Consider the following 25496-nt stretch of genomic DNA (forward strand, 5'->3'; position numbering starts at 1 on the left):
ACAAAATAGGTCCTTCGGGGGACCCAGCACAGCGCCTGCCACACAGAGGGAACTGTTCCTTTCGTTGTACACTGAGCATCCACTACGTGCGAAAGGCAACGTGGAGGCAAAAATGGATCTGACAAGATCTCTGCTGGGCAGCATGAGAAAGGGGTTTGAAAGGGGTTAGGACTTGGTATCAGCTCCCTCACTCCCAGCAGCGTCCTCACTCGTAGTCCCCAAAGCCGATCGACCGGCGCCAGGTTACGCTGCGCAGTAGCCGGCGGCAACGGCGCGCTCTCCTAACGCCCCGCCCCGAAAGCGAGTCCCGCATGCGCACACCGCTTTCGCTCTGACGCACCCCCGGAAGCACTGGCAGTTTCGGGGGCGGAACCGGGAAGCGTTTCCGGGGGCGGGAGGCGCAGGCTGAGGCGGTCGCGGCGGCGACGGCTTCAACGGGCCTGACGCCGGTGGTGGAAAGTGTCCGGCGGGCGGGTTATGTGAGCGCGGAGCCCTTAGCAGGTACGGCGGAGTCGGGACAACAGGTAGCGAGAGGGCAGGGAGGGAAGCCGGAGAGGTTTAAGGGTTTCTCTGCAGGTCCTGGCGCGCGCGCGGCGCCGGCCCGGCAGGCCCATTCCGCAGACCGGGATGCTTAAGCCATGCTTTGGCGGTTGGAGTCCCGGCGCCCTGGTCCGACTCCTGCGGTCTCCAGCCAGCCCGGTACGCGGACCGCGACACCAAGGCCCCCGAGGCAGAGTCTCGCCCAAGGTCACCCCGCGGCGGCGGACCTCGGCGGGCCAGAGCGCTTAGAGATCCCGCCCCGGTACGTCCGCCGGCCTTTCGGGGGCGCAGTGTGGGTGCGGCGTGGCGGCCTCGGGTTCGAGCCAAGGCCAGGAGAAGGGCTGCACCCGGACTTTGCTGGTATCTGCCTCTGTTTACTTCTAAGTACTGTTTCATCTCTGTTGCGGCCTCTGTCACCTGTTGTCACCTGCCCTTTCTGCCCCTCAACTCTGCCCCTGTCAACTTTGTATTTCTCTCCAGTTTATCTCTCTTGAGCCCATCTCTATCTGGACTCTTTTTATTTCTGTCTCAACTTTGCTTGTGTTTCTTAACCCTGTGTTTCCCTCTCAGTCTTTACTCTCATTCATGGCCTGCGTGTCAGCCCTGCTCTTTGGCCATCTGTGTTTCTGCCAGTTCTGTGTCTTTCTCTCTTGTTTGTACCTCTCCTAACTGGGTTTGTCTGGGCGGGGCAGGGCAGGCTTGCCCGGACCTCTGAGCCATGCAAAGTGACTCATGACCCCGTGAAGCTTCCTGCGCTGGTGACATTCTCAGTGACTACTCTGCAGTCTAGCCTCAACTCTGACAGGTGTCGCCCAACATAAGTGTCCGGGTGCAGGAGCTCCTCCTGGCAGGCAAACCGGAGACCATCTCAGGGCCAAAGTAGCTTGATAAATCCTTGCCTTTTCTTACCCATGGTTTTTAAGACTGCACTCCACTTTAAGCCTCCGTCCACTTACTCCAGGATGGCCTCCAGGGCTCTCAGGAGCCAAACTCTCTCTGAGTTCTAGCTGCTTAACTAGGCCTGTCTACAGGCAAAGGAAGGGTCAGTCTGAGAGTCTCTGCCCCTTGGGGCTCATGGAACAGCAGGATTTCTGGGAAAGCTGTATGCTTAGTTCAGAGATTGTGTCAGTATGTGCAGTTAAATTATTAAGAAACCTAGTAATTCGGGATTTCATTCTTTGCTTTACTAAAGTACTCACTGGAGAAATAAGCCAGACACATAAGAACAAATATCGGATGAGTTCACTTATGTGAGGTATGTAAAATAGGCAAATTCATAGAGACAGAAAGTAGAATATAGTTTACCAGGGGCTGGTAAACTATATTCACAGGAGGGGATGGAGCGTTATTGTTTAACGGATACAGAGTTTTAGTTTGGGATGATGAAAAAGTTCTGGAAATGATAGTGGTGATGGTTGCACAATGTTGTGAATGTGCTTAATGCCACAATTGTACACTTTGAAATGGTAAATTTTATGTTAAGTATATTTTACCACAGTACAGGGAAAAAAAACCCTGCTCATTGGAGAAGCTTGGAACTAACCAGATCTTTGAAAATGTGATTTTTAAAATTTATTTTGTGGATCTTAGAACATTTAGTTGAGCCTACATTTGTTGATGCCTGCTCTCCTCACAGCTAATATCCTTAGAAAAGGAGTTCGGTTAAAAAAAATTGGCTAAAATCTTCCCTCAAGTTTTCTACTTATGGCAGATTCCTGCCCTGGCTCTTCTCCCTCTATGTTCCTTGGATTCGGTGCAGAAATCTGCATACCCATGGGAAATTTGAGGAAATTTTGCTTTTTACATGAAGAAAACTCTTAGGGTTGGAAAAATAACCCTGTTATCATGATAATGCAAAATTAGGTGTCATTTCCTGTGTGTTTTCTGATGGAGGAGGCTTTTGTATTATGTTCTCTTATTTAAGCTATCAGGTTGCGGGTATGGTAGTTTATCAAGCTTTCTTGCGGGATATAGCAGCTGAATTACTACTGTATGGAATCTTAGATACCATCGATTGTTTTCTCTACTACCAAAGGAGGAGAAAACACTGCCAATTAAGCTATGACATGCTTTTTTAATCATTTAGGCTTCTAAAAAATTTTTTTTCAAAGATTTTATTTATTTGAGAGAGAGAGTGAGAGAGCACAAGCAGGGGGAGGGGCAGAGGAAGAGGGAGAAGCAGGCTCCTGGCTGAGCAGGAAGCCTGATGTGGGGCTTGATCCCCCCACCCTGAGATCATGACCTGAGCCGAAGGCAGCCACTTAACCAAGCCACACAGGCGCCTTAGGCTTATAAAAGTTCTTATTGAGAAGACTTATTTAAACTTATTTAGATATTTTTAAATGACATCATTCTAAAGCCTAAATAAAAAGAAGTGAAATAAATTGGTTAAAGTGTTTGTTAAACTTTTAACATTCCTACTCTTTTGAATACTTTTCAGTTCAGAGTTGGGTCCATACTTTTCCACAATGTCCTCCTTTGTGCCTTCAGAAACACTGATGAGGCTCTCAGGAATGCTCTATCATTGTCTCAGGCAGTGACAAGCATTAAAATTTCCACTTGGCCATCACATCCTGATTGCAGAAATTTTGAAATATGCCTCTTAAAATCAGTTGAATGTACTCTATCATTTTCATGAACTTTTCCTTTTTACCTTATTTATATTTACAGTTGAAATAGAAAGATTTTTGTCTTATTTGTAACATGTTTAGGACAAAAACTTTATTTTGTCGGTTTGTAGCTAATCATTTTCCTGAAACTTAGTGCTGTTTTCTGCCTTTTGCTTTTTTCTTGATTTGAGCTTCTTACCCCGAATGCTAATGAGTATGAGTGTGCATTTAAAACCATTTCCTTGGCTATATTGTAATGTAATGGCAGGATCACTGATAAGTGGGGAGTTAGTGGTTAGAACAATACCTTCTCTTTTGAATCTCAGAGTTTACCACAATGGAATGTTTGCCCTGAAGTTTTAAGTAAAACATTCAGCAGTGGCTTAAAATTAAAGGGAGACAAGAATCAGACCTCTTCAAGTAGCTAGCTCATTTTTTTTAAAATGATAAAATAGGTTTTACTGAGTTCTTTGGCTAAAGTCTTCCACTTAAAACCTGTAGGAGTGCTGATTGGCAGTGGTCTGGAGGCTGAAAACACTTTTCCAAAGGATATTTTAATTCTGTAAAGGTACATAGACATTTATCAGTGTTGGTTTTCTATTTTTAACCAATGTGCCATGGTATTATAAGATGTTATCAAAACTGGGCGAGGGGTTGAGGGATGTACAGAACTCTTGGCATTTTTTGTAACTTTTCTGTAAATCTAAAATTATTTCAAAATTGAAAGTCTATTTAAAAAATACAATACAGAGGGCGCCTGGATGGCTCAGTAGGTTAGGCGTCTGCCTTTGGCTCCGGTCATGGTCCCAGGGTGCTGGGATCGAGTCCCACATCAGGCTCCTTGCTCAGCAGGGAGCCTGCTTCTCCCTCACCCTCTGCCTGCTTCTCCTCCTGCTTGTGCTCTCTCTCTCCATCAAATAAATAAAAACCTTTAAAAAAATAAAATTAAAAATACAACACAGAAACAAAGAAGTTAATATAACCAAAAATACTAGTGTTAGTTTTCTTTCTGCTGCTCACACACCTGTGGTATTTATTAGCAAGGCGCATGGACACGGTAAATGTCACCAGCATCTCTTTTACATTTTCAACATGATTTTTTCTTTCAGAAGTCAGTGAGATTTTAATTTGAAACAAAACTGAGAATGGGTTTCTCTTCCTCATTCATCCATACTGCTTTGTGATGGCCATGGCATAACGGGCTTTTTCCCAGGAATACAGCTTTGCATTAGGTAAGCTGTGAACTTACTAAAAAGACAGTTTTTTAAATTGTTTACTAAAATGGTTTCTTTTTCAGCAAAAATAATGATGTTGTATTTAATTGCTCTAGACCACAGTTTCTTTTACTTCTCTTCTGGGGAGGAGCTCTTGCGTATTTTAAGACCAATCACGGCTTTATATCATACCCTTACAGCATGTAACTTCAGAGAAATTTCTCTGCCAAGTGACTTTTTTTTAACTTAGAAAAATAAGAGTTAAATTAAACTGATTTGAATCCTGACCTACCACTTCTGAGATATATGACATTGGGCAGGTCTTTTAACCTTCCTGAGCTTCAGTTTACTCATCTTTAAAATGAGTATGAGGATTCAGGGGTATTGCAAGACCCAGGTTTCCATAGTCTGCTTTGTGAACTGTAAAGCATTTGACGAATATAAAGAATTTTGGTAGGCATGGGGTATTGGTATTTTTGTACATTTGTGCCAGTCTTTAGATTTACTAAAGTGGTATTTACTGTGTTTAAACGTGCTCCCTACAGTAAGCATGCAAATTACCCTTTGTTCTGATTAAGAAATCTCTGGAGGGCTTCAAGACTGATGGGTCTGCTTCCCTATTATATTGCTATCTGTGTTTTTCAGACATGTAATTGTGTTTAAATAATGTGTAAAACTTGACATACTGTTCTTTAGCTGTATAATAAATACAGGCTACTGTTAAATTCATCAAAGTTGGAAGAGACCTTGAAGGTCATCTAGAGCTTGGTGATTCTTCAATATTTCCCTGTTTTTCCCTGCTTTTAAAAAAGCCAAAGAGCCGGGGCGCCTGGGTGGCTCAGTCATTAAGCATCTGCCTTCGGCTCAGGTCATGATCCCAGGTCCTGGGATCGAGCCCCGCATCGGGTTCCCTGCTCTGCGGGGAGCCTGCTTCTCCCTCTCCCACTCTCCCTGCTTGTGTTCTCTGTCTCGCTGTCTCTCTCTCTGGCAAATAAATAAATAAAATCTTAAAAAAAAAAAAAAAAGCCAAGGAGCCTCCATGAACTATGGAGGGAATGAGTGGGGATAGGTGTGCATGTTTTAGAACTGTTACTGTTAGGTTGGTTTGGTTTTGTTTTTGTTTTTTGTTTTTTTCTTAACTGTGCAAGATAAAATCGCTAGTACCTCATTAAGTCTGAGGATGGTAAATAATTTGCTCTGGAGTTTAGGAATGTGTTGTATATTATAGATTATTTCAGTTGTTTATTTCTGAAAATAGTATTCACCTTTACCTTCCATACCAACATCAGGCTGTATTGGGCCTGAGCAAGTGTTTTGAATTTGAATTCCAACTGCACCACCTAGTAGTTATATGACTTTAAGCAAGTAGTTTAGCCTCTTTGTTTCCTATTCTATACAATAGGAATGAAAAATACCTATCCAGTGGTTTATTTTGAGGACTAATGAGATAAAATACATAGAGTGCTTTTGTACAGATTTTGGAACAATGCACACATTTAATAAATAGTAGATGCTGTTATTATCTCTACTAATTACAACATTTTCCTAGTTACCCAGTTTGGAAACTTGGTAGTCAGTATAGGTAGCTAGTTTACTTCACATCACTTTATTTTTTAAACCACTTTATTAAGATATAATTCACGTGCAATTAAAAGTTTTTTAGTGTATTCAGTGGGCTGTATACCCATCACCACAATCTAATTTGAGGATTTTCATTTCCCCCACCACCAAAAAAAAAAAAACAAAACCCCAGTTAGCAGTCAGTCACTCCCGTTTCCTTTTCCCATAGTTTCTGGCAGCCACTGATTTACTTTTTGTCTATAAGTGTTTCTATTCTGGACATTTCTTATAAATGGAATCATACAAGATGTGGCCTTTTGTATCTAACTTCTTTCACTTAGCATAATGTTTTCAAGGTTCAGCCATGTTATCACATCTATCAGCACTTCATTCTTTTTTATTGCCAAAAGATTGCAATAAAAATCCAGGTATAGAATATAGGTTGACAGGTTTTTTCTTTGAGTACTTTGAAGACACCTGTCTTGCATTGTCTACTGTCTCCTGACTGACATTGTTTCTGGCAGAAAGTTTAAGAATAAAGAATAATATTTCATTTTATGGATATACCACCTTCTGTTTATTCAGTCATCAGATGAGGACCTTTGGGTTGTTTCCACTTTTGGCCATGATGGATAATGCTGTTGTGGATATTCCTGTGTAAATTTTTGTGAATATCATATGTTCTCAATGCTCTTGGGAATATATCTATGAGTAGAATTGTTGAGTTACATGGTAGCTGTATGTTTAACTCTTTGAGGGACTGCTAAACTGTTTTCCAAAGTCGCCACATCATTTTATATTCCCACTAGCAATGTATAATGGATCCTTCCACATCTATATCAATACTTGTTTTTGTCTGTTTTATTTATCATAGCCATCTGAATGGGCAGTATCTCATTGTGGTTTGAATTTGCATTTCCCTAGTGAATAATGATTTTTGAGCATTTTTTGTGTGCTCATTTGTATATCTTCTTTAGAGAAATGTCTATTCAAATTCTTTGCCCATTTTTCAGTTGTCGAGTTTTTTTAATATATTCTGGATATAGGTCACTTAACATTTACGTGATTTGCATATATTTTCTCCCATGTTGGAGGTTACCTTTTCACTCCCTTGATGGTATTATTTGTGCCTTGCATTACCTTGCATGTTCCTGCTTACCAATTCAATTAGTCCTACCAATTCTACCTTTTCCATACTCACTGTTACTTTCATTGCCTCAAACTTTGATTATATTTGCTGAAATCTTTTTTTTTTTAAGATTTTATTATTTATTTGAGAGAGAGGGCAAGAGCTGGGTGAGGGGCAAAGGGAGAAGCAGGCTCCCTGCCCTGGACTCTGGGATTATGACCTGAGCCCAAGGCAGACACTTAACCAACTGAGCCACCCAGGCACCCCTGCTGAAATCTTACAATTAAGCCTGTACGTCACACTTACTCCTGCTTTTAAGTGCATCAGCAGATTATCTTTCCTGAACATATTTCACAGCATATCACTGAGAAGTTTCCAGTGCTGCCCGCAGTGCCCACATTTAAAGTTCAGATTGAGCCTTTAGCAGGGTAGTCCCAGCAATCCTGTCCAGGTTTATCTCCCACCACACCCTGTCACTTGTAGAAGGAAGCACAGGAGTGATCTTGAGTGAAAGAGAGAGCTTGTGAGCTGGCTTTCGGGTTGTAGTTTTACCATAGGTGAGGACCTTGCCCTCAGTGGGATGAGAGCAATAACTCAGTTTCTTCAATGTGCCATACTCAGAGTGCACTTGACCCACAAGAGATTAAAGAAAACAAACCAGAATGCCATGCGATTTATAATTTTTCTTTCTATGTTAATAAGTGAGGTGGGCTTACAGTTTTTTCATGTCTAATTTTGATACCAGGGTTTAAATAAAAGTAATTAGTAGGTTTTCTCCCACCATTATTCCCTTGCTCCTCTTATTCCTCTGTAACAGTTTATACAGCATAAGAATTAATTTGCTTTATAGAATTTTCCCATAAATTATTCTAGGCCTGGTGTGCTTTTGGAAATCATTTGAACTGTTTGGTAATTTCTCCACAGTTATCTGTTTAGATTTTTTTTTTCTTCTCAGGTCGATTCTGATAATTTATATTTTTCTATAAAACTTTTTATCCATGAGATTTTAAAATTTCTTAATGTGGAATTGTCTAATTGTCTTCTGTCTTAAAGTTTCTATATGTCGTTATATTCCATTTCTTATTCCTAATTTTGTGAATTTGACATGCCAGTTTTAATTTCTTCATTGTTTTAGAATTAAGAATTTTGTTTAATTATTGGGTGGGGTTTTTAAGATTTATTCTTTAATATATCTGGACTTATTATATTGTGTAATCACATGTAATCAATGTGCTCTGTGTGTGCATTTCTGCTTTGGGGATAACTGATGCTCTCTCTGCCCACTTTTTTTTAATGTCCTATAAAAACCTAATAAAAGATGTGTTATTTGTAGACTGTAGAGGTTGTATGTTTCCTTTAAATTAGCATTACCAGTGATACCAATCTAAGTTTCTGCATCCCAATTATCTTTTGCCTACCTGGTTTAAGGATTAAAAAAGGAAAATTTATATTTCTTACTACAATTATGTTTCTGTCACTCTTGTTTCCTGACGACTATATTACATTTACACATAGTTTGAGAGATAACTCTCACTGTGAATTAATGGTATTCATTGACTAACAATAAACTTGCAAAAAAAATAAGAACAATAAGCTTTTGTCCCATTTGATGCTATTTACATCGAATCTTACTTTGATATTAATAATGTTGCCTTGTTTACTGTTGTTTTCATATACCCATTCTTTTGGCTTTTGACCTTCTTGGTGATGAATTCTATTATTGTTTCTGTATCTGAACAAGTATTTTGCCTTTATTTTGAAAGCTATTTTGATTGGGTATAGAATATAGGTCGACAGGTTTTTTTCTTTGAGTACTTTGAAGGCACCTGTCTTGCATTGTCTTCTGTCTCCTGACTGACATTGTTTCTGACAGAAGGTTTGCAGCCTTTTTATCTGTGGTTCTCTGTACAAAATGGCTCTTTTTTCCTCTGGCTGCTTTTAAGAGTTTTCTTATTACTGGTTTGAAGTGATTTGATTATGGTATGGCTTGGTGAAGTTTTCTTTATGCTTCTTGTGCTTGGAATTTGTTGAGGTTCTTGGATGTGTGGGTTTATTGTTTTCATGAAATTTGGAAAGATTTTTGACTATTCTTCAGATTTCAGTTTTTAGACCCTCCACCTCCTCTCCTTCAGGGACTCCAATTAGGTGCCTTGAAATTGTCTCAGGGCTCACTGATACTGTTTCCCCTCCCCCTCTCCTTTTTTTTTTTTTGGTCCCTTTTTTTCCCCCTCCCTGTTTTATTTTAGGTTGTTTCTATTGCTGTGTTTTCAGGTTCACTGATCTTTTTTCTGCAGTGTTGTTATTCCTCAGTGTTTGCTTATTTGTGTTTAATCTGTAGAAATTCAATTTGGGTCTTTTTTTATAGCTTCCCTCTTTACCTACTATGCTTAATTTTCCTCTATTTTCATAAACATATGGAATACAGAATTTTCTACCAGTTACATAAATTTGTCATTTCTGGGTTTGTTTCTGTTGATCAGATTTTTTCTTTCTTTATTATGAGTTATATTTTCCTGCTTCTTTGCATGCCTGGTGATTTGTCATTGGATGCCAGGCATGGATTTTACTTTCCTGGGCTCTGAATATTTTTGTACTATGTAAATATTCTAAATAGTTTGATCCTTTTTTTTTTTTTTTTTTTTAAGATTTTTTATTTATTTATTTGACAGAGAGAGACACAGCGAGAGAGGGAACACAAGCGGGGGGAGTGGGAGAGGGAGAAGCAGGCTTCCCGCCGAGCAGGGAGCCTGATGCGGGGCTCGATCCCAGGACCCTGGGATCATGACCTGAGCTGAAGGCAGACGCTTAATGACTGAGCCACGTAGGTGCCCGGTAACTCCCATTCCTAATTCCCCTGAGCCCATGACAACCTCTAATCTACTTTTTTGTCTCTGAATTTGCCTATTCTAGATATTTCACATAAGTGGAATTATACAACACGTGTCCTGTTGGTCTGGCTTCTTTAAGTTAACAGTTAGCATGATTTAGCATAATGTTTTCAGTGTTTATATTGTAACATGTATAAGAGGTTTATTACTTTTTATATTCTGTGTTCTGTCTTTTAGATGTCATCAATTTGTTGTAATGTTGTTTAAGTCCTCTATTTCCTTATAGATCCTATAAGGGTGGGTTTTTTCTATCCATTACTGAAAGTGAGGAATTGGAGTCACTACCTGTTGTAGATTGGCCTGTTTCTCTCTTCAACTTTGTCCATTTTTGCTTCATATATTTTGTTCCATATATATTCTCTTGTTAGGTGCATATATGTTTATGGTTGTTACATCATCTTGTTAGATTGAACCTTTAATCAATATATAATGTCCTTTGTTCTTGTAACCTTTTTGACTTAAAGTCTATTTTGTCTGATAATAATATAGTCACTCTAGCTCTTTGCATGGAATATCTTTTCTCTCATTTTACTTGTCTCTTTTAGACAGTATATAAATAAATCATGTTTTTTAATAAACCATCTGCCAATCTCCACCTTTTATTTGGAGAGTTTAATCCATTTACATTTAAATACTGGTAAGGAAGGATTTACTTCTACCATTTAGCTGTTTTCTGTATATCTTGTATGTTTTTTGTTCCACAGTTCCTCTACTACTACCTTTTAAAAACAGTTAAAAATAAAATAAAAACATTTATTTACTCTTCTTTTGGTATGCCATTTTGATTTTCTTCTTTCCTTTTCATGTATATTGTTTTCTTAGTGATTACATTGAGGTTTACAATTAACGTCTTAAACTTTAGCAACAACATAGTTTGACTAATTCAAACTTAGTTCTTTTTTTTTTTTAAGAGAACACAGTTGTGCCCTTGAGTGGGGATAGGGAGGTGTGGAGAGGGAGAGAGAGAATCTTAAGCACGCCCCACTTGGGGCTCCATCTCAGGACCCCAAGATCATGACCTGAGCAGAGATCAAAGTTGGACGCTTAACCAACTGAGCCACCCTGGCACCCCCAAACTTAGTTTCAATAGTACACAAACACTCTGCTCCTTACATAATCCGTCCCTCCCCCTTCATGTTGTTATTGTCATGGATTACATCTTCAGACCTTGTCTATTGACATAGACTTATAAGATTTATTGTTTTATGCATTTGCTTTTTAAAGCATACAGGAAAAAAGGAGTTATAAGTCAAAAGAATGGTAACAGCTTTTATGTTTATGTTGTTAACCTTTATCAGTGGTCTTCAATCCTTCATATGCCTTGGAATTATTACCTTGTATTCTTTTATCTCAGCCTGAAGGACCCCTTTTTATCATTTCTGGTAGAGGAGGTCTAATGGTAATGAATGCCCTTAGCTTTTGTTTATCTGGGAATGTCTTAATTTCTCCTTTATTCAAGAAAGGATACTTTTGCCAGATAGAGAATTATCAGTTGACAGTTTTTTTTTCTAGCACTTTAAATGTCATACAACTGCCTTCTGGCCGCGACGGTCTTTGATGAAAAATTAGCTGTGAATCTTATTAAAGATCCTTTTTTATGTGATGAGGCACTTCTTTCTTGCTGCTCTCAACTCCCTTGTCTTTGACTTTCTGCTATTTAACTTCTAGTGTGTCTAATGTGGCTCTCTTTAATTTTACCCTGCTTGGAGTTTTTTGAGCTTCTTGGATGTATGGGTTTGTCTTTTATCAAATTTGGGAAGTTTGCTACCAATATTTCTTTTAATACTATTTCTACCTTTTCTTTTCTTTGGAGACCCACATGCTGTGCACGTTGGTGCATTTGATGGTGTCCCACACGTACCTCAGATTGTGCTCATTCCTCTTCATTTTTCTTTCTATCCCTCTGACTGGATAATTGCAATTGCTTTGTCCTTGAGTTTGCTGATTTTTTTTCTTTTGCCTATTTAAATTTGCCATTGAACACCTCTTGTGGATATTTTATTTCAACTTGTATTTGTTTCCTATGTCTTTCAAACAAAACACCACAGACTAGATGGCTTAAATAACAGGAATTTGTTTTTTCACAATTCCAGAGGCAAAAAGACCAGGATCATGGTGTTGGTAGATTTGGTTTCTCCTGAGGCCTTTCTTCCCAGCTTGCAGATGGCCACCTTTTCACTGTATCTTCACATTGTGCACACCTCACATGTTTCTCTGTATGTCCAAATTTCATTTCTTAAAAAAATACTAGTCAGATTGGATGAGGGCCCACCCTAACAACCCTATTTTAATTGCCTCTTTAAAGGCCTGACAATCCCAAAACAGTCACATTCTAGGGTACTTGGAGAGTTGGGGCTTCAACATGAATTTTGAAGGGATACAATGCAGCCCACAACACAGCTATTATTCTTCTTGGCTCCAGAATTTCTGTTTGGTTCCTTTTTATAATTTCTGTCTCCTTATTGACATTTTTCTCCTGATTTCCTTTAGTTTGCCCATAGTGGGTTTTTTGGGTTTGTCTTTTTTTTTTTTTTTTTTTTAAGCAATTTGAGCATATACAAGGCAGATGTTTTTAACAATTTTGGCTAGTAATTCCAATGTATGGATTCTTTTTCTTGTGAATGCACCTATTTTCCTTTTTCTTTGTATACTTTTTATAGTTTTTGGTTGAGAGCTTGAACATTTTATGTATTCTAGTATGGTAACTCTTGAAATCAGATTCTTCCCATCCTATGGGATTTCTTTTGTTACTTGTTGAGGGCTGCAGTTGTCTGTTTGCATGACAATTTTTCCAAACAATTTTACAAAGTTTATATCACCTTGTTGCTTTTAGTCACTGAAGTTTCATTATGTGGTCAACCTGTGACATGACAGATTTCCTTAAATACTTTGACCCAGGTCCTGGGGGTGGATGGGCAGGGGAGTGTGTTTATCTTTTTGAAATCTTATGATAAAAAAAAAAAATTAATGATCAATGCTGCTGGGGAAGCCACTGCAGCTTGAGCAGGCCAAAACAAAGCTGTGTGGATCCACTATACTGGCCAGAATGCAAACCCCCCAGCTTTTGAAGGACGTAATCCTTGTTGTCCTCCCTGGCATGAGCCAGCCACTTTAGGAATGTGGGCCACTATCCCACAGGGTGGTGCGGGGGTAAGGAATGGGGATTATAGTTGATTTATGCATATAGCTCTTAGTGAGGACCAACAGCCTCTCTCTTCAGCCGGCATTGTCTTGGTTGCTACAAGCGTCTGATCAGATTCCAGAGTTCTGAAATAGTTGATTCTGATTATTCAACAGTTTACTGGTTGTTTTGGTGGAGGGACTGATCCCTAGAGCTTCCTATTCCACCATTTCCTCTATACCACTTATGACATTGATTTTCGTAGAACTGTATTTAAAAGTCTTGTTCTCAGTCACTTAAGATTCCATAAAAGATACTTGAAATTTTGAGGAAAAGATTAGTATTCAGTAACAGTGTTGGAAAAATAGGCTAGACATTTTGGAGGGAAAAGGGCTGGATCCCAACATTACTCCTTATGCCAAAACAAACTCTTTGTGTATTAAACATTTAAATGCTGTTTAAAAAAATAATACCAGGAGGAAAAAACTAATTCTTTTTACTTTTTAAAAATAATCTTGGAGTTGGGAATGCCTTTCTATGTCTAATACAAAACCCTGGAGCCATAAAAGCAAAGATTGGTAATTTGTATACATTTCAAAGTTAATTTCCTGCATTTATAAAAAAAACTACAAATCAGTAAGATGAATTGCCCAATTTATTTGAGCAAAGAATATGACTGATAATTTATAGGAAAAACAAATGACAGTAAACATGAATAAAGAATATCATTCTCATTCATAATTAAAGAAATGTTGATCAAAACCACAATGAATCATGGATTATTAATTTAGGAGATTTGCAAACTTTTTCTTTCTGGTTTGATAATGTCTGGTGTTGTTAAGAGTGTGGAGGAGTAGACACTGTTGTTTATTGTTGGTAGGAGTGTGTCTTGGTGCAACCTTTCTGGAAAGTACCTTGGTGTAATACACATCAGAATGTCAAATGCACAGCCCTTGACCCAGCAGTTCCATTGGTAGAGATTACCTTATAGATATTTCCAAAGATATGCCAGGATACTTATGCGTAGGTGTATAATTATATTGTGTATATTACAATAGCATTGCTCATAATTTCAAAAGCCCAGACATTTGAAATTCTGTAAGAATAGAGCTGCTTAAATTAGGATATGTCCATATAGCAGGAGGTATATAGTCATTAAACAGAACTGAATTAGCTCTTTCTGTGCTAATGTGATACATTAGTCCATTTGGGCTACTGTAACAAAATACCATAGACTGGTGGCTTATAAACAACAGAAATTTATTTCTCAGAGTTCTGGAGGCTAAGAAGTCCAAGGTCAAAGCGCTTGTAGATTCTGTGTCTAGGGAGGACCCACTCCCTCGTTCATAGATAGCTTGTCTTTTCCATGTGTCTTTACATGGCCAAAAAGGCAAAGTAGTCTCTGTGTCTCTTTTGATTTTCTAATTTTTTTTATTAAGTAAACTCTATGCTCAATGTGGGGCTCGAACTCAACTCAGCCCTGAGATTGAGTCACATACTGTACCAACTGAGCCAGCCAGGTGCCCCTAGTGTCTCTTTTATAAGGACTCTGCCCTTGTGACCTCATCACCACCTAAAAACCCTCCTCCAAATACTATCACATCGCGGGAATAGGTTGTTTTGTGTTTTTTTTAAGATTTTATTTGACAGAGACACAGCGAGAGAGGGAACACAAGCAGGGGGAGTTGGGGAGGGAGAAGCAGGCTTCCCACTGAGCAGGGAGCCCGCTGCAGGGCTCTATCCCAGGACCCTGGGATCATGACCTGAGCCAAAGGCAGATGCTTAATGACTGAGCCACCCAGGCACCCCGAGGGAATAGGTTTCAACATGAATTTGGGGGGACACAATCAGTCTATACGATGTCAGAAGTTCTACAAGATCTATTAAGTGACAAAAGCTAAATTCAGAATAAAATGTAGGTAATGTCTGAAACAAATAATACATTATATGTTAAAAAAAAGAAGAAGAAGATAGCAGGAGGGGAAGAATGAAGGGGGGGAATCGGAGGGGGAGATGAACCATGTGAGACTGGACTCTGAGAAACAACCTGAGGGTTCTAGAGGGGAGGGGGGTGGGGGATGGGTTAGCCTGGTGATGGGTATTAAAAAGGGCACGTTCTGCATGGAGCACTGGGTGTTATGCTCAAACAATGAATCATGGAACACTACATCAAAAACGAATGATGCAATGTATGGTGATTAACATAACAATAATAATTTTTTAAAATGTAGGTAATGAACCCATTTGGGTAAGGATTTTTAAGGCTATATATGATTTATTCTGATATATGCACATAGAAGTTTCTAGAAATATATGAGTTTGTTGGGGCGCCTGGGTGGCTCAGTCGTTAAGCGTCTGCCTTCGGCTCAGGTCATGATCCCAGGGTTCTGGGATCGAGCCCCACATCAGGCTGGCTCCCCGCTCCGCGGGAAGCCTGCTTCTCCCTCTCCCACTCGTCCTGCTTGTGTTCCCTCTTTGGCTGTGTCTCTCTGTCACAGAAATAAATAAAATCTTAAAAAAAAAAAAATATGAGTTTGTTAATGGTGATTTTCTTTGGGAGGGGGAATAGGAATAAATGGTGAAGAATTTTGGGTTTTTTTTTTTAAACAACTTTCTTTAAATGCCTTTACATGTGTATTATTCCCCCCCTTTTTTTCAAATAGCTAAAACCCAAATTCTACAGTGATGTGATCTAGTAGAGAATCTATTTACCCAGATATAGTTCTCAGAATTTCCATACTTCTAAGTCTTACGTTTATATACTACTAAACTTCTCGTTTTGAAATTGCAAATACCTGAATAGTTTATTTCCTAGTCTATTTTTGTTTTAAATTATCATGAAATGTTTTAAGAGGTATAGCCATAAATTAATGCTTTTTCTAAAAACACTTATCTTACCTCCAGAATTTATTAATGAATAACCTGGTATTTTGGCATCTTCCTAGAAGAGGCAGAATGATGTTATAGGAAAGATAGCATAGGCTTTGAAGTCATAGAGACCTAGAATCAAATCCCAATTTAATAAAAATTAGCTCTTATTTTAACCTTGGGAAAGTTACTTGAAATAGCCAAACCTGATAATATCAGTCTCCACATTTGCAGAGTCATTATAAAGATTAAGTGAAAACAAGGTGTTCAGGGACGCCTGGATGCCTCAGTCATTAAGCGTTTGCCTTCAGCTCAGGTCATGATCCCAAGGTCCTGGGATTGAGCCCCACATTGGGCTCTCTGCTCAGCAGGAAGCCTGCTTCTCCCTCTCCCACTCCCACTGCTTGTGTTCCCTCTCTCACTGTCTCTCTGTCAAATAAATTATTTATTTCTTTAATAAAATCTTAAAAAAAAAATGCCAGATTTTCTAAGTATGAGATTAAAAAAAAACAAACAAAACCAAAGATTGAAAGTCATCTTTGAGAGATAGGGAGAAAGACCAAGAAAAGAAACTAATGTGTCTCGAGTAATTACTATATAGCAGGGACTGTACACCTTTTTTTCTTTTTTAAAAGATTGTATTTATTTATTTGACAGAGAGAGACACAGCGAGAGAAGGAACACAAGCAGGGGGAGTGGGTGAGGGAGAAGCAGGCTTCCTGCTGAGCAGGGAGCCCGATGTGGGGCTCGATCCCAGGACCTTGGGATCATGACCTGAGCTGAAGGCAGACGCTTAACGACTGAGCCACCCAGGTGCCCCGAAAATCTGGCATTTAACAATGTTTGGATATAGTATTAGAGCCAGGTGACAGTGCCAATAAATGTCTTGGGTTTACTGGTTTATTTTAATTTACTATGGAATTATGGGGTATGAGCAGGATCTCTAACGGAGTTTATCTTGTTAATTGTTGCTGTTTGAAATTTTCTCTAATGCTTGACTACCCCACAAAATATATTTACAGTAACAACGCAGGCAATCCTTTGTTCTTTGTTATAGCTTTATCTTCGGATTGAGTTCATTTAGTAACAGGGACAATATTTACTATGCTCTTTGGTCTATAAACAACTTGGAGACCATCAGATAGAAGGAATACCTTGTCTTCCCATTTAATTCTGCTTCATATCAGAAGCTCCTACAGGGCTAAAATTCTGATGGCCACCAGAGAAACTCACGTTGTTTGGGGCTTCGGTGAGTTTGCCCCTGTGGTGCTGAAGGACCAAAGGCAGGATTGTTCTGGCCGCTTCAGCCCCATTTCCCCTCACTCCCAGGCTGGTGTATAGCCTAATGGTCTTGCAGTTCCGTACAGTTGCTGAGTTCATTCTTGTCTCAGAACCTTTGCATAGTTTTTCCTTCTCACAATTCCATCCTCACTTTCTCACCCCAACTTGGCAAATGTGGATCGAATCTGAGGTCTCTTAAAAATTCTGTCATTTGGATAGGTACTGTGTTTGTTTGGACTAGAAATATTTACTTTGTTTTATTTAGGAGATTCATAAAGCTTACAGATCCATCTCTGTGGATTCTATTCTCTCATTCACAGACAGGCAAAATCAAGAGTTAATACCATGAAGAGTGGTGGGTGGTTCCTGTTTCTGGCATACTCACACCTGCAAGTCTTGCTCTGGGGGATGAATGCTCTGCCCACTAGTGCCCACAGGCAAGGGGACTTGATGGAACTATGGAACTTGTCTCAGTTTTCTTAGTGATCTGTAAGTTTCTCTTTGGGCTGGAATTAGGACTAATTTTTCTTTCTCTTGTAGCACTGAACAAGATTTGTGATGAAATGGAGCCTGGAACAAACTCTTTTCGAGTAGAATTTCCTGATTTTTCCAGCACCATTCTGCAGAAACTGAACCAGCAGCGCCAGCAAGGACAATTATGTGATGTCTCCATTGTTGTCCAAGGCCACATTTTCCGGGCACATAAAGCTGTTCTTGCTGCCAGTTCACCCTACTTTTGTGACCAGGTACTCCTGAAAAACAGCAGGAGGATTGTTTTACCTGATGTGATGAACCCAAGGGTATTTGAGAACATTCTCTTATCTAGTTACACAGGACGTCTAGTCATGCCTGCTCCAGAAATTGTTAGTTACTTAACAGCAGCAAGCTTCCTCCAGATGTGGCATGTGGTAGACAAATGCACTGAGGTTTTAGAGGGAAACCCTACAGTCCTTTGTCAGAAGCTAAATCATGGCAGTGACCACCAGTCTCCAAGCAGCAGTAGTTACAATGGCCTGGTAGAGAGCTTTGAGCTGGGCTCTGGGGGCCATGCTGATTTCCCCAAAGCCCAAGAACTGAGGGATGGAGAGAATGAAGAGGAGAGCACCAAAGACGAGCTGTCATCTCAGCTCACTGAGCACGAATACCTTCCCAGTAACTCGTCCACAGAGCATGACCGGCTGAGCACGGAAATGGCGAGCCAGGATGGGGAGGAGGGGGCCAGCGACAGTGCCGAGTTCCACTACACCCGGCCCATGTACAGCAAGCCCAGCATAATGGCTCACAAACGCTGGATCCACGTGAAGCCTGAGCGCTTTGAACAGGCATGTGAGGGCATGGATGTGCACGCACCCTATGATGAGCACCAGGTCACTGAATCCATCAATACCATGCAGACAGAGCACTCGGTCCAGCCTTCAGGAGTAGAGGAAGACTTTCATGTCGGGGAAAAAAAAGTGGAAGCAGAGTTTGATGAACAGGCTGATGAAAGCAATTATGATGAGCAGGTGGATTTCTATGGCTCTTCCATGGAAGAGTTTTCTGGAGAGAGGTCAGATGGGAATCTAATTGGGCACAGACAGGAGGCTGCCCTAGCATCAGGCTACAGTGAGAATATTGAAATGGTAACAGGGATTAAAGAAGAAGCTTCCCATTTAGGATTCTCAGCCACTGACAAGCTGTATCCTTGTCAGTGTGGGAAAAGTTTCACTCACAAGAGTCAGAGAGATCGACACATGAGCATGCACCTCGGTCTTCGGCCTTATGGCTGTGGTGTCTGTGGTAAGAAATTCAAAATGAAGCATCATCTTGTGGGCCACATGAAAATTCATACAGGCATAAAGCCGTATGAGTGTAATATCTGTGCAAAGAGATTTATGTGGAGGGACAGTTTCCACAGGCATGTGACTTCTTGTACCAAGTCCTACGAAGCTGCAAAGGCTGAGCAGAATACGACTGAGGCTAACTAAAAATAGGATCTGGCCCTTGAGTGGCAGGCACAAAAATAAACTATGGTAATTATGCAAATCTGGGCACAGATGATGCGTGCTACTTGCTATTATGAGAGGAGCTTAAAAAAAAATGGAAGATATTTCTGAAAGACCAGCTCTAAGTAGGCCAATTTAAAAATCTAATTCCTCAAATTTGTATGTTCCTGTCCAGGCCTGGAGTGGGTAATGGGGAGAAGTTAACCCACCTCCCAGCTGGCGAGGTAAAACTTCAGGCCCGTTGTTGTGATGGAGGCAGGTGGACTTGGTGATCGAGACACCTGCACTTGGAACTGGACTCCAGCCTACCAGTTCTGTTTCAGGTGGCAGCAGATTTTGATCACTCGTTACAAGGTCATGTTGGGATTTTATTTAGCTCTCACCATAGATAACTTAGGTAATGTGGATTTGTTTTGGTAGCTGCCTCACTGAATGAAATGCTACTTAATGTAAAAGCTACAAATAATGTGATCCCTAGGATGCGAAAGTGATTAACAGCTCTCTGGTTTTATTTTCTCTAAAGGGTATTTTAACTAAAAACTATGGAGATGCTAAGAGGGTGATGTTCTAAGTATAAAACAAATAACTTACGGTACAAGCTTCAATTTCTGTTAAGACGCCACTGTCACGATGTGTTTCAGACTCTTGATAAGGCAAAGTTTTGTATTTTAGTACTAACATTTAGTTTGGACAATTGTATCTCATTGTAATTCTCTAGGGTGCCAGAGATAGGTATTTCTAATTGGTTTGCTGTCCCAAATCCTGTTTAATTATAGCATCCACACAGTGGGATCTGCTCTGTGGCTAGTAGGCGTCTAGCCTGCTTTGACTCTGGCCATGGTACCATTGGCTGCTGCAGCCGTTTCTCTCTCAGATCATGATGCTTCATGAGGTCAGTCAGTGAGCACAGTTAGTGGGAACGAGCCAGAAGTCATGGCTGAGAGTTACCTGTGCGCGGAAGTTTATGGAGGGAATACAGTGACACTCCCAACTGTCAGTGAGAGTTGCTGAGTAGCAGAATTTTGAGCGGCAGAAGAAAACAACTGCCCAAGCAAAAGGAGTCTTGAAAATACACTGGTGGGGGAGGTAGTCTTAGCGGGGCACGCTGAGCTAATGCTGCCAGTTCTTTAGGAGTGCCGGAATGTGTTTTCAAAGGGGGAAAGAAGGAATCCTAATTTTAGAAAGTAGTCTACAGATTTCATGCTCCCAAATTCTAGGTAAAGCTGCATAAATTTACAAGTCCACGTAGCTGTACGCACCAGAAACCAGCAAGAAAAGCAGCTGTTCTTTTCGACCTTTTCTGCAGCTCGGGCAGATGTTTTAGGTTAAAAAGGAAGCCTCTATTCGGGATGCTTTCAAGCTGCGTCAGGTACCTGAAGTTCTCACCAGGGTAGGACAGGGTGCTACTCTTATGTCAGCTTTTCCACAAATTACTGGTCTTTTACTTCCAAGTGGAAACTTTTTTCCTTAAAATAAAAAATAACTCTTCCTGGATTTGAGGTGAAATTTTGTTTCAAAAGTTGGGCTTTGCTCCAGTGTGATAGACATTGCTGGCAATGGCCTCTGGTCCTCAAGCTCCAACCACAAAGGCATCTACTTGTTGAACGTTGTCTGGAAAGGGGAAAGAAAGTACTTATTTACCAGTTAACTCTTGCAGTCTACATTACAAAACAGGGATCTATTCATTAACACTGTATCATTCTCGATATATAAAAAGCACTTTGTATTTAAAACTTTATTATAAATATATATATATATATATATTGATTTTTTTAACCTAGAAACTAGATATTACCTCTTGGTTGTTTGCCACATTAATACCCTCTTTGTGTCAAAATTTCACCGGTTAACAGTCCTTTCTCTGCATACCTGACAGATGTGTATAGAGGTGACTGTGCAAGCAGAGCTCAATTGCTCCTTCTCTTTTGTTTTTTCATGTTAGAAGCCAATGGGTTTTAGGGATGATCCTAGCCATTATGTGTGAGAAGAAATTCTTTTTTTATTCCTACTGATTTCAGTACCAAGGCAGTGAAGCCATTTTGTTCTGCCAAAAGCTGATCACCCTCTCCCATGGTATTAGCATATCATTTTCTAAGGATTTGGAAGGTTTGATGTGGGTTTCCCATTAAAGATTATATTCAAATGAGCATTGGGACATTTTGGGAGAAGAGTCTGAGAAGTAAAATCAAAATACTCTAGAAAAATCACGGTTCTTCAGTTACGCAGAAATTAGGACAGCACCTTTGTTATGAGTAATGTTGAAGAACTCTTGTTCAGCCAGGAGTGGTGGGCAGCCCTGGGTGGCAATTTGGGAAGTAGTCAGTTGTGCTGGGACTTACCTCATGTGTTGTGAAGAAAGGTGTCTTTTATCGAAATCCTAAGAAGCTAAGTATAGAATTTAAAAGTGTAAGTTCCTCACATCTGCTGTTTTAAGTTGTTTATAGTAGTTGGGGTTTCCTTTAAAATTCGAGTTGCTAATCGGGTCAGTTAGACCCTGCGAGGTGGTTGGGCATCTGAAATGCTGGCCATGTTCAGAGAAGTGGGGGACAGAGATTGCCTTAGTTTGGATAGTGAAAGTGAATTTTTATAAACTTTGCTTTTTAGGATTAGGAGATTGTACTGGATTACTACCTTTTCTCTCCTGCCCACTCTGGGTTGGATAGTCTCTCTCTGTAGCCTCAGTTCAGCTTTAGAAAATCTTTATCCTTCCAAATGAGTTTGGATAGTTGTGGGTAACATTTTCCAAACAGTCTTTCAGGGATCGTGTTGATGGCCCACAACCAAGGTATTTGTCCCCTACTTTGAGGCTTAACTGTGGTTCTTCTCCAGTCCCAGTGGGAAAGGGCTTCAAGGCACCATCAGTGGTATTTAACATTAGTATTTATACCGTGCCTTTAATTTTAGATCTACACATTACAACAATCCACTTGGTCAAGTAGGGATCGCCATCTAGGGAAGGACTGCGGTAGCCTTTCCTCACGTGCTGAGGGTTACCCTCAGGCGCTCCCGGGCCCCAGCCTATTGATTCTGATTTCTAGATCTCACCTTCCTCTAATCCCTTCTGTAGGCCACGGCTTTCAGAGAGTCTACCCAAAAGGGTCTTCTCCATTCTAGTGGCCGTTTGCTGAACCAAACTGACCCGGCGCTAGCTTCTAGCTGTTTGGGAGAGCTGCTTGGTCTCAGTGACCCTTTCCTGCAGAGGCACGTGCATCCCCAAACTGCTGCCTAAGTGACATGGGGGCGGAGCAGAAGCAGCTCAGTTGTGTTTGTCCTGGGGAGGGGGATTTGCTGCAGCCCCCTGCACGAGGGTGGGGAGGGCTTCATCACACCAAATCCAGGAGTTTGTCTTTGTAAAGGTCTCATTTAGGAATGCTGGAAACCAAGCAGCATATTTACGCCCTTCCCCAAACCTCCATCTGTGCCACACTAATTTTGTGATTTAATTGCTTTCATGGGTCGCTAACTTTGTTGAGTAAAACCAGGGTTTGTTTGTTTGGGTTTTTTTCTTTGCTACTTATATATTTAAAGGTACATGTTTCTTATTTCAAATTTCTACTGATAGTGCCCAATGGGAAGATGCTGGAACACGTTTTGCAAATGTGACTTTTTTTTTTTTTTAGTGTTGCTTGAAGCCTGTGTCCTATTATGTCAGTTGCTGCTGCCTTCTTTCCTTTTATGAGGTTCCCAATGTTTCTTCCAGAAAATTACTTTATTTATGCAAGTCAGGTGACTCTTAGACCACAAAACCATTTGATGATAAACAGATTATCATTAGGTGCATATCTTATTGATATTTTGTGAAATGTTATGCCTGTGTTGCAAAAGTTGAATAGTTTTGTCTTTATATATTGCTGTCTTCAGTGTACAGCATGGTTTTACTTAATTGAATGTTACTGTTTAATATTTTCTTCTTATAGAAGAGACCATGCCCTTTTGTATGACATGTTTTAATAAATGTTATCCGTCAACTTTGTAAAAGTTTTGTTTTTCACTCTGGTTATATGACCACATGTCTTTGTTTTCATCCTGGCTTTTGCCCCCTGAGAATAAAACTTAGGTTGTGGCCTTTTGATAAGTAAATGCCAAATGGATAGTCTGACCAAATTGGTAGTGAGTGAGCATTTGCTGCGTCAGGCATTTATGATGATTATCTCATTTTAACCTCCCACCAGCTCTATCAGGTACCTAGGTGTGCTAGATATTCTATTGGCTCCTACAGATCCCCTCCTTAGTCTGTACTTCGCTCTGGAGGTTGGCCTCTGCAGATCTATCTGGTCTTCTGGTCAGGGTCCACCAGAGATGCTCTGGAAGGAGCTTGGCGGATTAGAGGTGAAGCAGTTGGTGAATTCATTCCCCTGGCTCCTTTCTGCCAGGTGTGGGTTGACAGTGGCGGGGCTCCTCTGCCTAAGGCCACAGCTCCTGTCTGACAGCTTCAGGGTTTGGTGACCACACCCTCTCCTTGTCCTAGCCAGCAGAGGATTGGTCCTGACTCCCTGTTTTGCTTCACTGTCCTCACAGAAGTTCCCTAACCCTGCCCACACCCTTTATAAATAGCCCCTTTATGAAACTCAGGCACCCCAGCTGAGTGTGCCCTTTGTTTCACACCAAGACCCTGGCTGATTCTTTAGGTACACTCATTTCACGTATGAGCCTGTTGTGCCCGAGAGAAGGTAGACGTGTTACGGTGGAACAGTGGCTGCAGAGTGGAACTGGGATTCATGGCTGCCACACTTGGAGGTGCTTCTTTCCAGTGCTCTGTAATGCTCCCTGCTCTTTAGTTGGGTCTTTCCCTCACCTCACTGTGCCTTCCCCCACTCACCCCCCCCGAAAAAACCCTCAAGAAACGGCAACCGTGCTCTTTAAAAGTGCTGCAGGCACTGAGGGGGCCCACGTATTTCCTAACAACAGCTCATTACCAGAGACACTGCTTGTTTTAGACCAAACTTAACCGTCTTCCCACACAAACCTTCTGTTACCACTGTTTGTTGTGAGGTTTCTTTTCCCCTCCCCATTGCTGATTTTAAAGCCAACTACAGATTGCCTTAGATAGCTTAGCCATTCTCTGTGTGGGAAGAAGTCCAGAAGAACCATTTCTAGCCCTTTTTGAGGTGGGGCCTGTCAGCGCTAACCAAGGGCAAACAGCTCAGGCCCTGTGGCATGGTGACCCCCTGACCCCCATTGAGGCCCCTGCTTACCAGCAGTCCAGCCCACCTGGGGAGTAGGCTTTCTCACACAGCTCCCGCAGGGGCGGAGACCTCTGGGGTGTGAAGATGAGAAGCACTGTGTTCCTTATCAGGAGAAAGCAAAAGATGGAAGTGGTTCGTTTGTATTTGGGAACAGAAGGGGGGTGGGATGTGAGGGGTGTAACCCAGATGGAGCATATAACACCTGTGCAGTTTATTTAGATTTCCTCATAGTCACTTCAGGGACCGCTTCCCACCAAACCACCGGAGTGTTCCTTGAGACAGTCTCCATGCCTGGGCATCTTGGAGGGTACACAGCTCTAGAGTTTGCCCACAGTCAATGGACCAGCTAGCAGGTCAGCAACAGGAAATGAGGTAAGCTTGAGCTTAATGTAACAGTCATTTATTATTTGGTAAATGATTTTAAGTATGATCTTTCTCTGTGCAGAAAGTGAAAGATAAGAACTCTGTGCCCTTTATAAGAAAACTTGGTTAGCGTTATGTTCAGAGTTCAGTGAATGGAGATGGGCACGGACGGCATTTTTTTTTCCCCTTAATGAGAAACCAGAAGGGGACTGAGAGTGGGGAAGGAAGTCTCAGTCTTACTCTGAACTGGTCTGACTCGTTTGAATCAAAACCAAGTAATGTGATTTTATAATCTACCACTTTCTTGTGGCCTGCTACAATTACAGGAGAGTCACAGTGTCCTTTGAGGGAGTATGTGGGCTCTAGAAAAACAAGGTAGTTCATAAGCAGTATTATAGGTAAATATGTTATAAAAAATAGTGGCATTATACTTAGACTCTAATGATTATGAGTTCTGTTTTTTCTTCTTCATATTCCAAAATAAGAAACCAGTACTGAAGCCATTAAATGTATTTATAACTTAATAAGATACTAGTTACTCCCCAGAGTATACTGGTCTGCCTAATGTAACAGCTAACCTTTATTAATGGAAGCCAAGGAGTGCTTCTAGAACTGCCCCTGTCTTGTTTGGGGGTCAGTAATGCTGTGATAAAATCTCACTTGTTAGGGTTCTCTGAAAAGATCCTCACCTGCATGACACTCAGTGATGGGTGGATGCCAAATCAGCAAACGCTGCTGGGATTCCTGCAGGG

The 25496-nt window shown here is 40.8% G+C and overlaps 1 protein-coding gene across 7 annotated transcripts; it reads left to right on the plus strand.

Moving 5' to 3' along the window:
- Positions 1-360: 360 nt before the first annotated feature.
- On the plus strand, positions 361-23173 carry ZBTB43 (zinc finger and BTB domain containing 43). 7 transcript variants are annotated; one of them, XM_064580064.1, is made up of 3 exons: positions 361-501; positions 4259-4381; positions 17751-23173. In XM_064580064.1, the coding sequence occupies exon 3, from the start codon at positions 17774-17776 to the stop codon at positions 19175-19177; it is 1404 nt and encodes a 467-aa protein (XP_064436134.1). In that variant the 5' UTR covers positions 361-501; positions 4259-4381; positions 17751-17773; the 3' UTR covers positions 19178-23173. The 7 variants fall into 7 exon arrangements, with proteins under 7 accessions (XP_064436134.1, XP_045739111.1, XP_064436138.1 ...); XM_064580066.1 differs by lacking the exon at positions 361-501 and adding an exon at positions 535-900; XM_064580065.1 differs by lacking the exon at positions 361-501 and adding an exon at positions 535-802.
- Positions 23174-25496: the final 2323 nt, after the last annotated feature.

This window comes from Mirounga angustirostris, unplaced genomic scaffold (genome assembly GCF_029215605.1).
Source record: "Mirounga angustirostris isolate CCGP_5_RB_7025 unplaced genomic scaffold, mMirAng1.0.hap1 SCAF_15, whole genome shotgun sequence".
Classification (NCBI taxonomy): Eukaryota; Metazoa; Chordata; class Mammalia; order Carnivora; family Phocidae; genus Mirounga; species Mirounga angustirostris.

Excerpts from the sequence above, each read along its gene's own strand:
- ZBTB43 (XM_064580064.1), top strand. The coding sequence starts at position 17,774 with ATGGAGCCTGGAACAAACTCTTTTCGAGTAGAATTTCCTGATTTTTCC.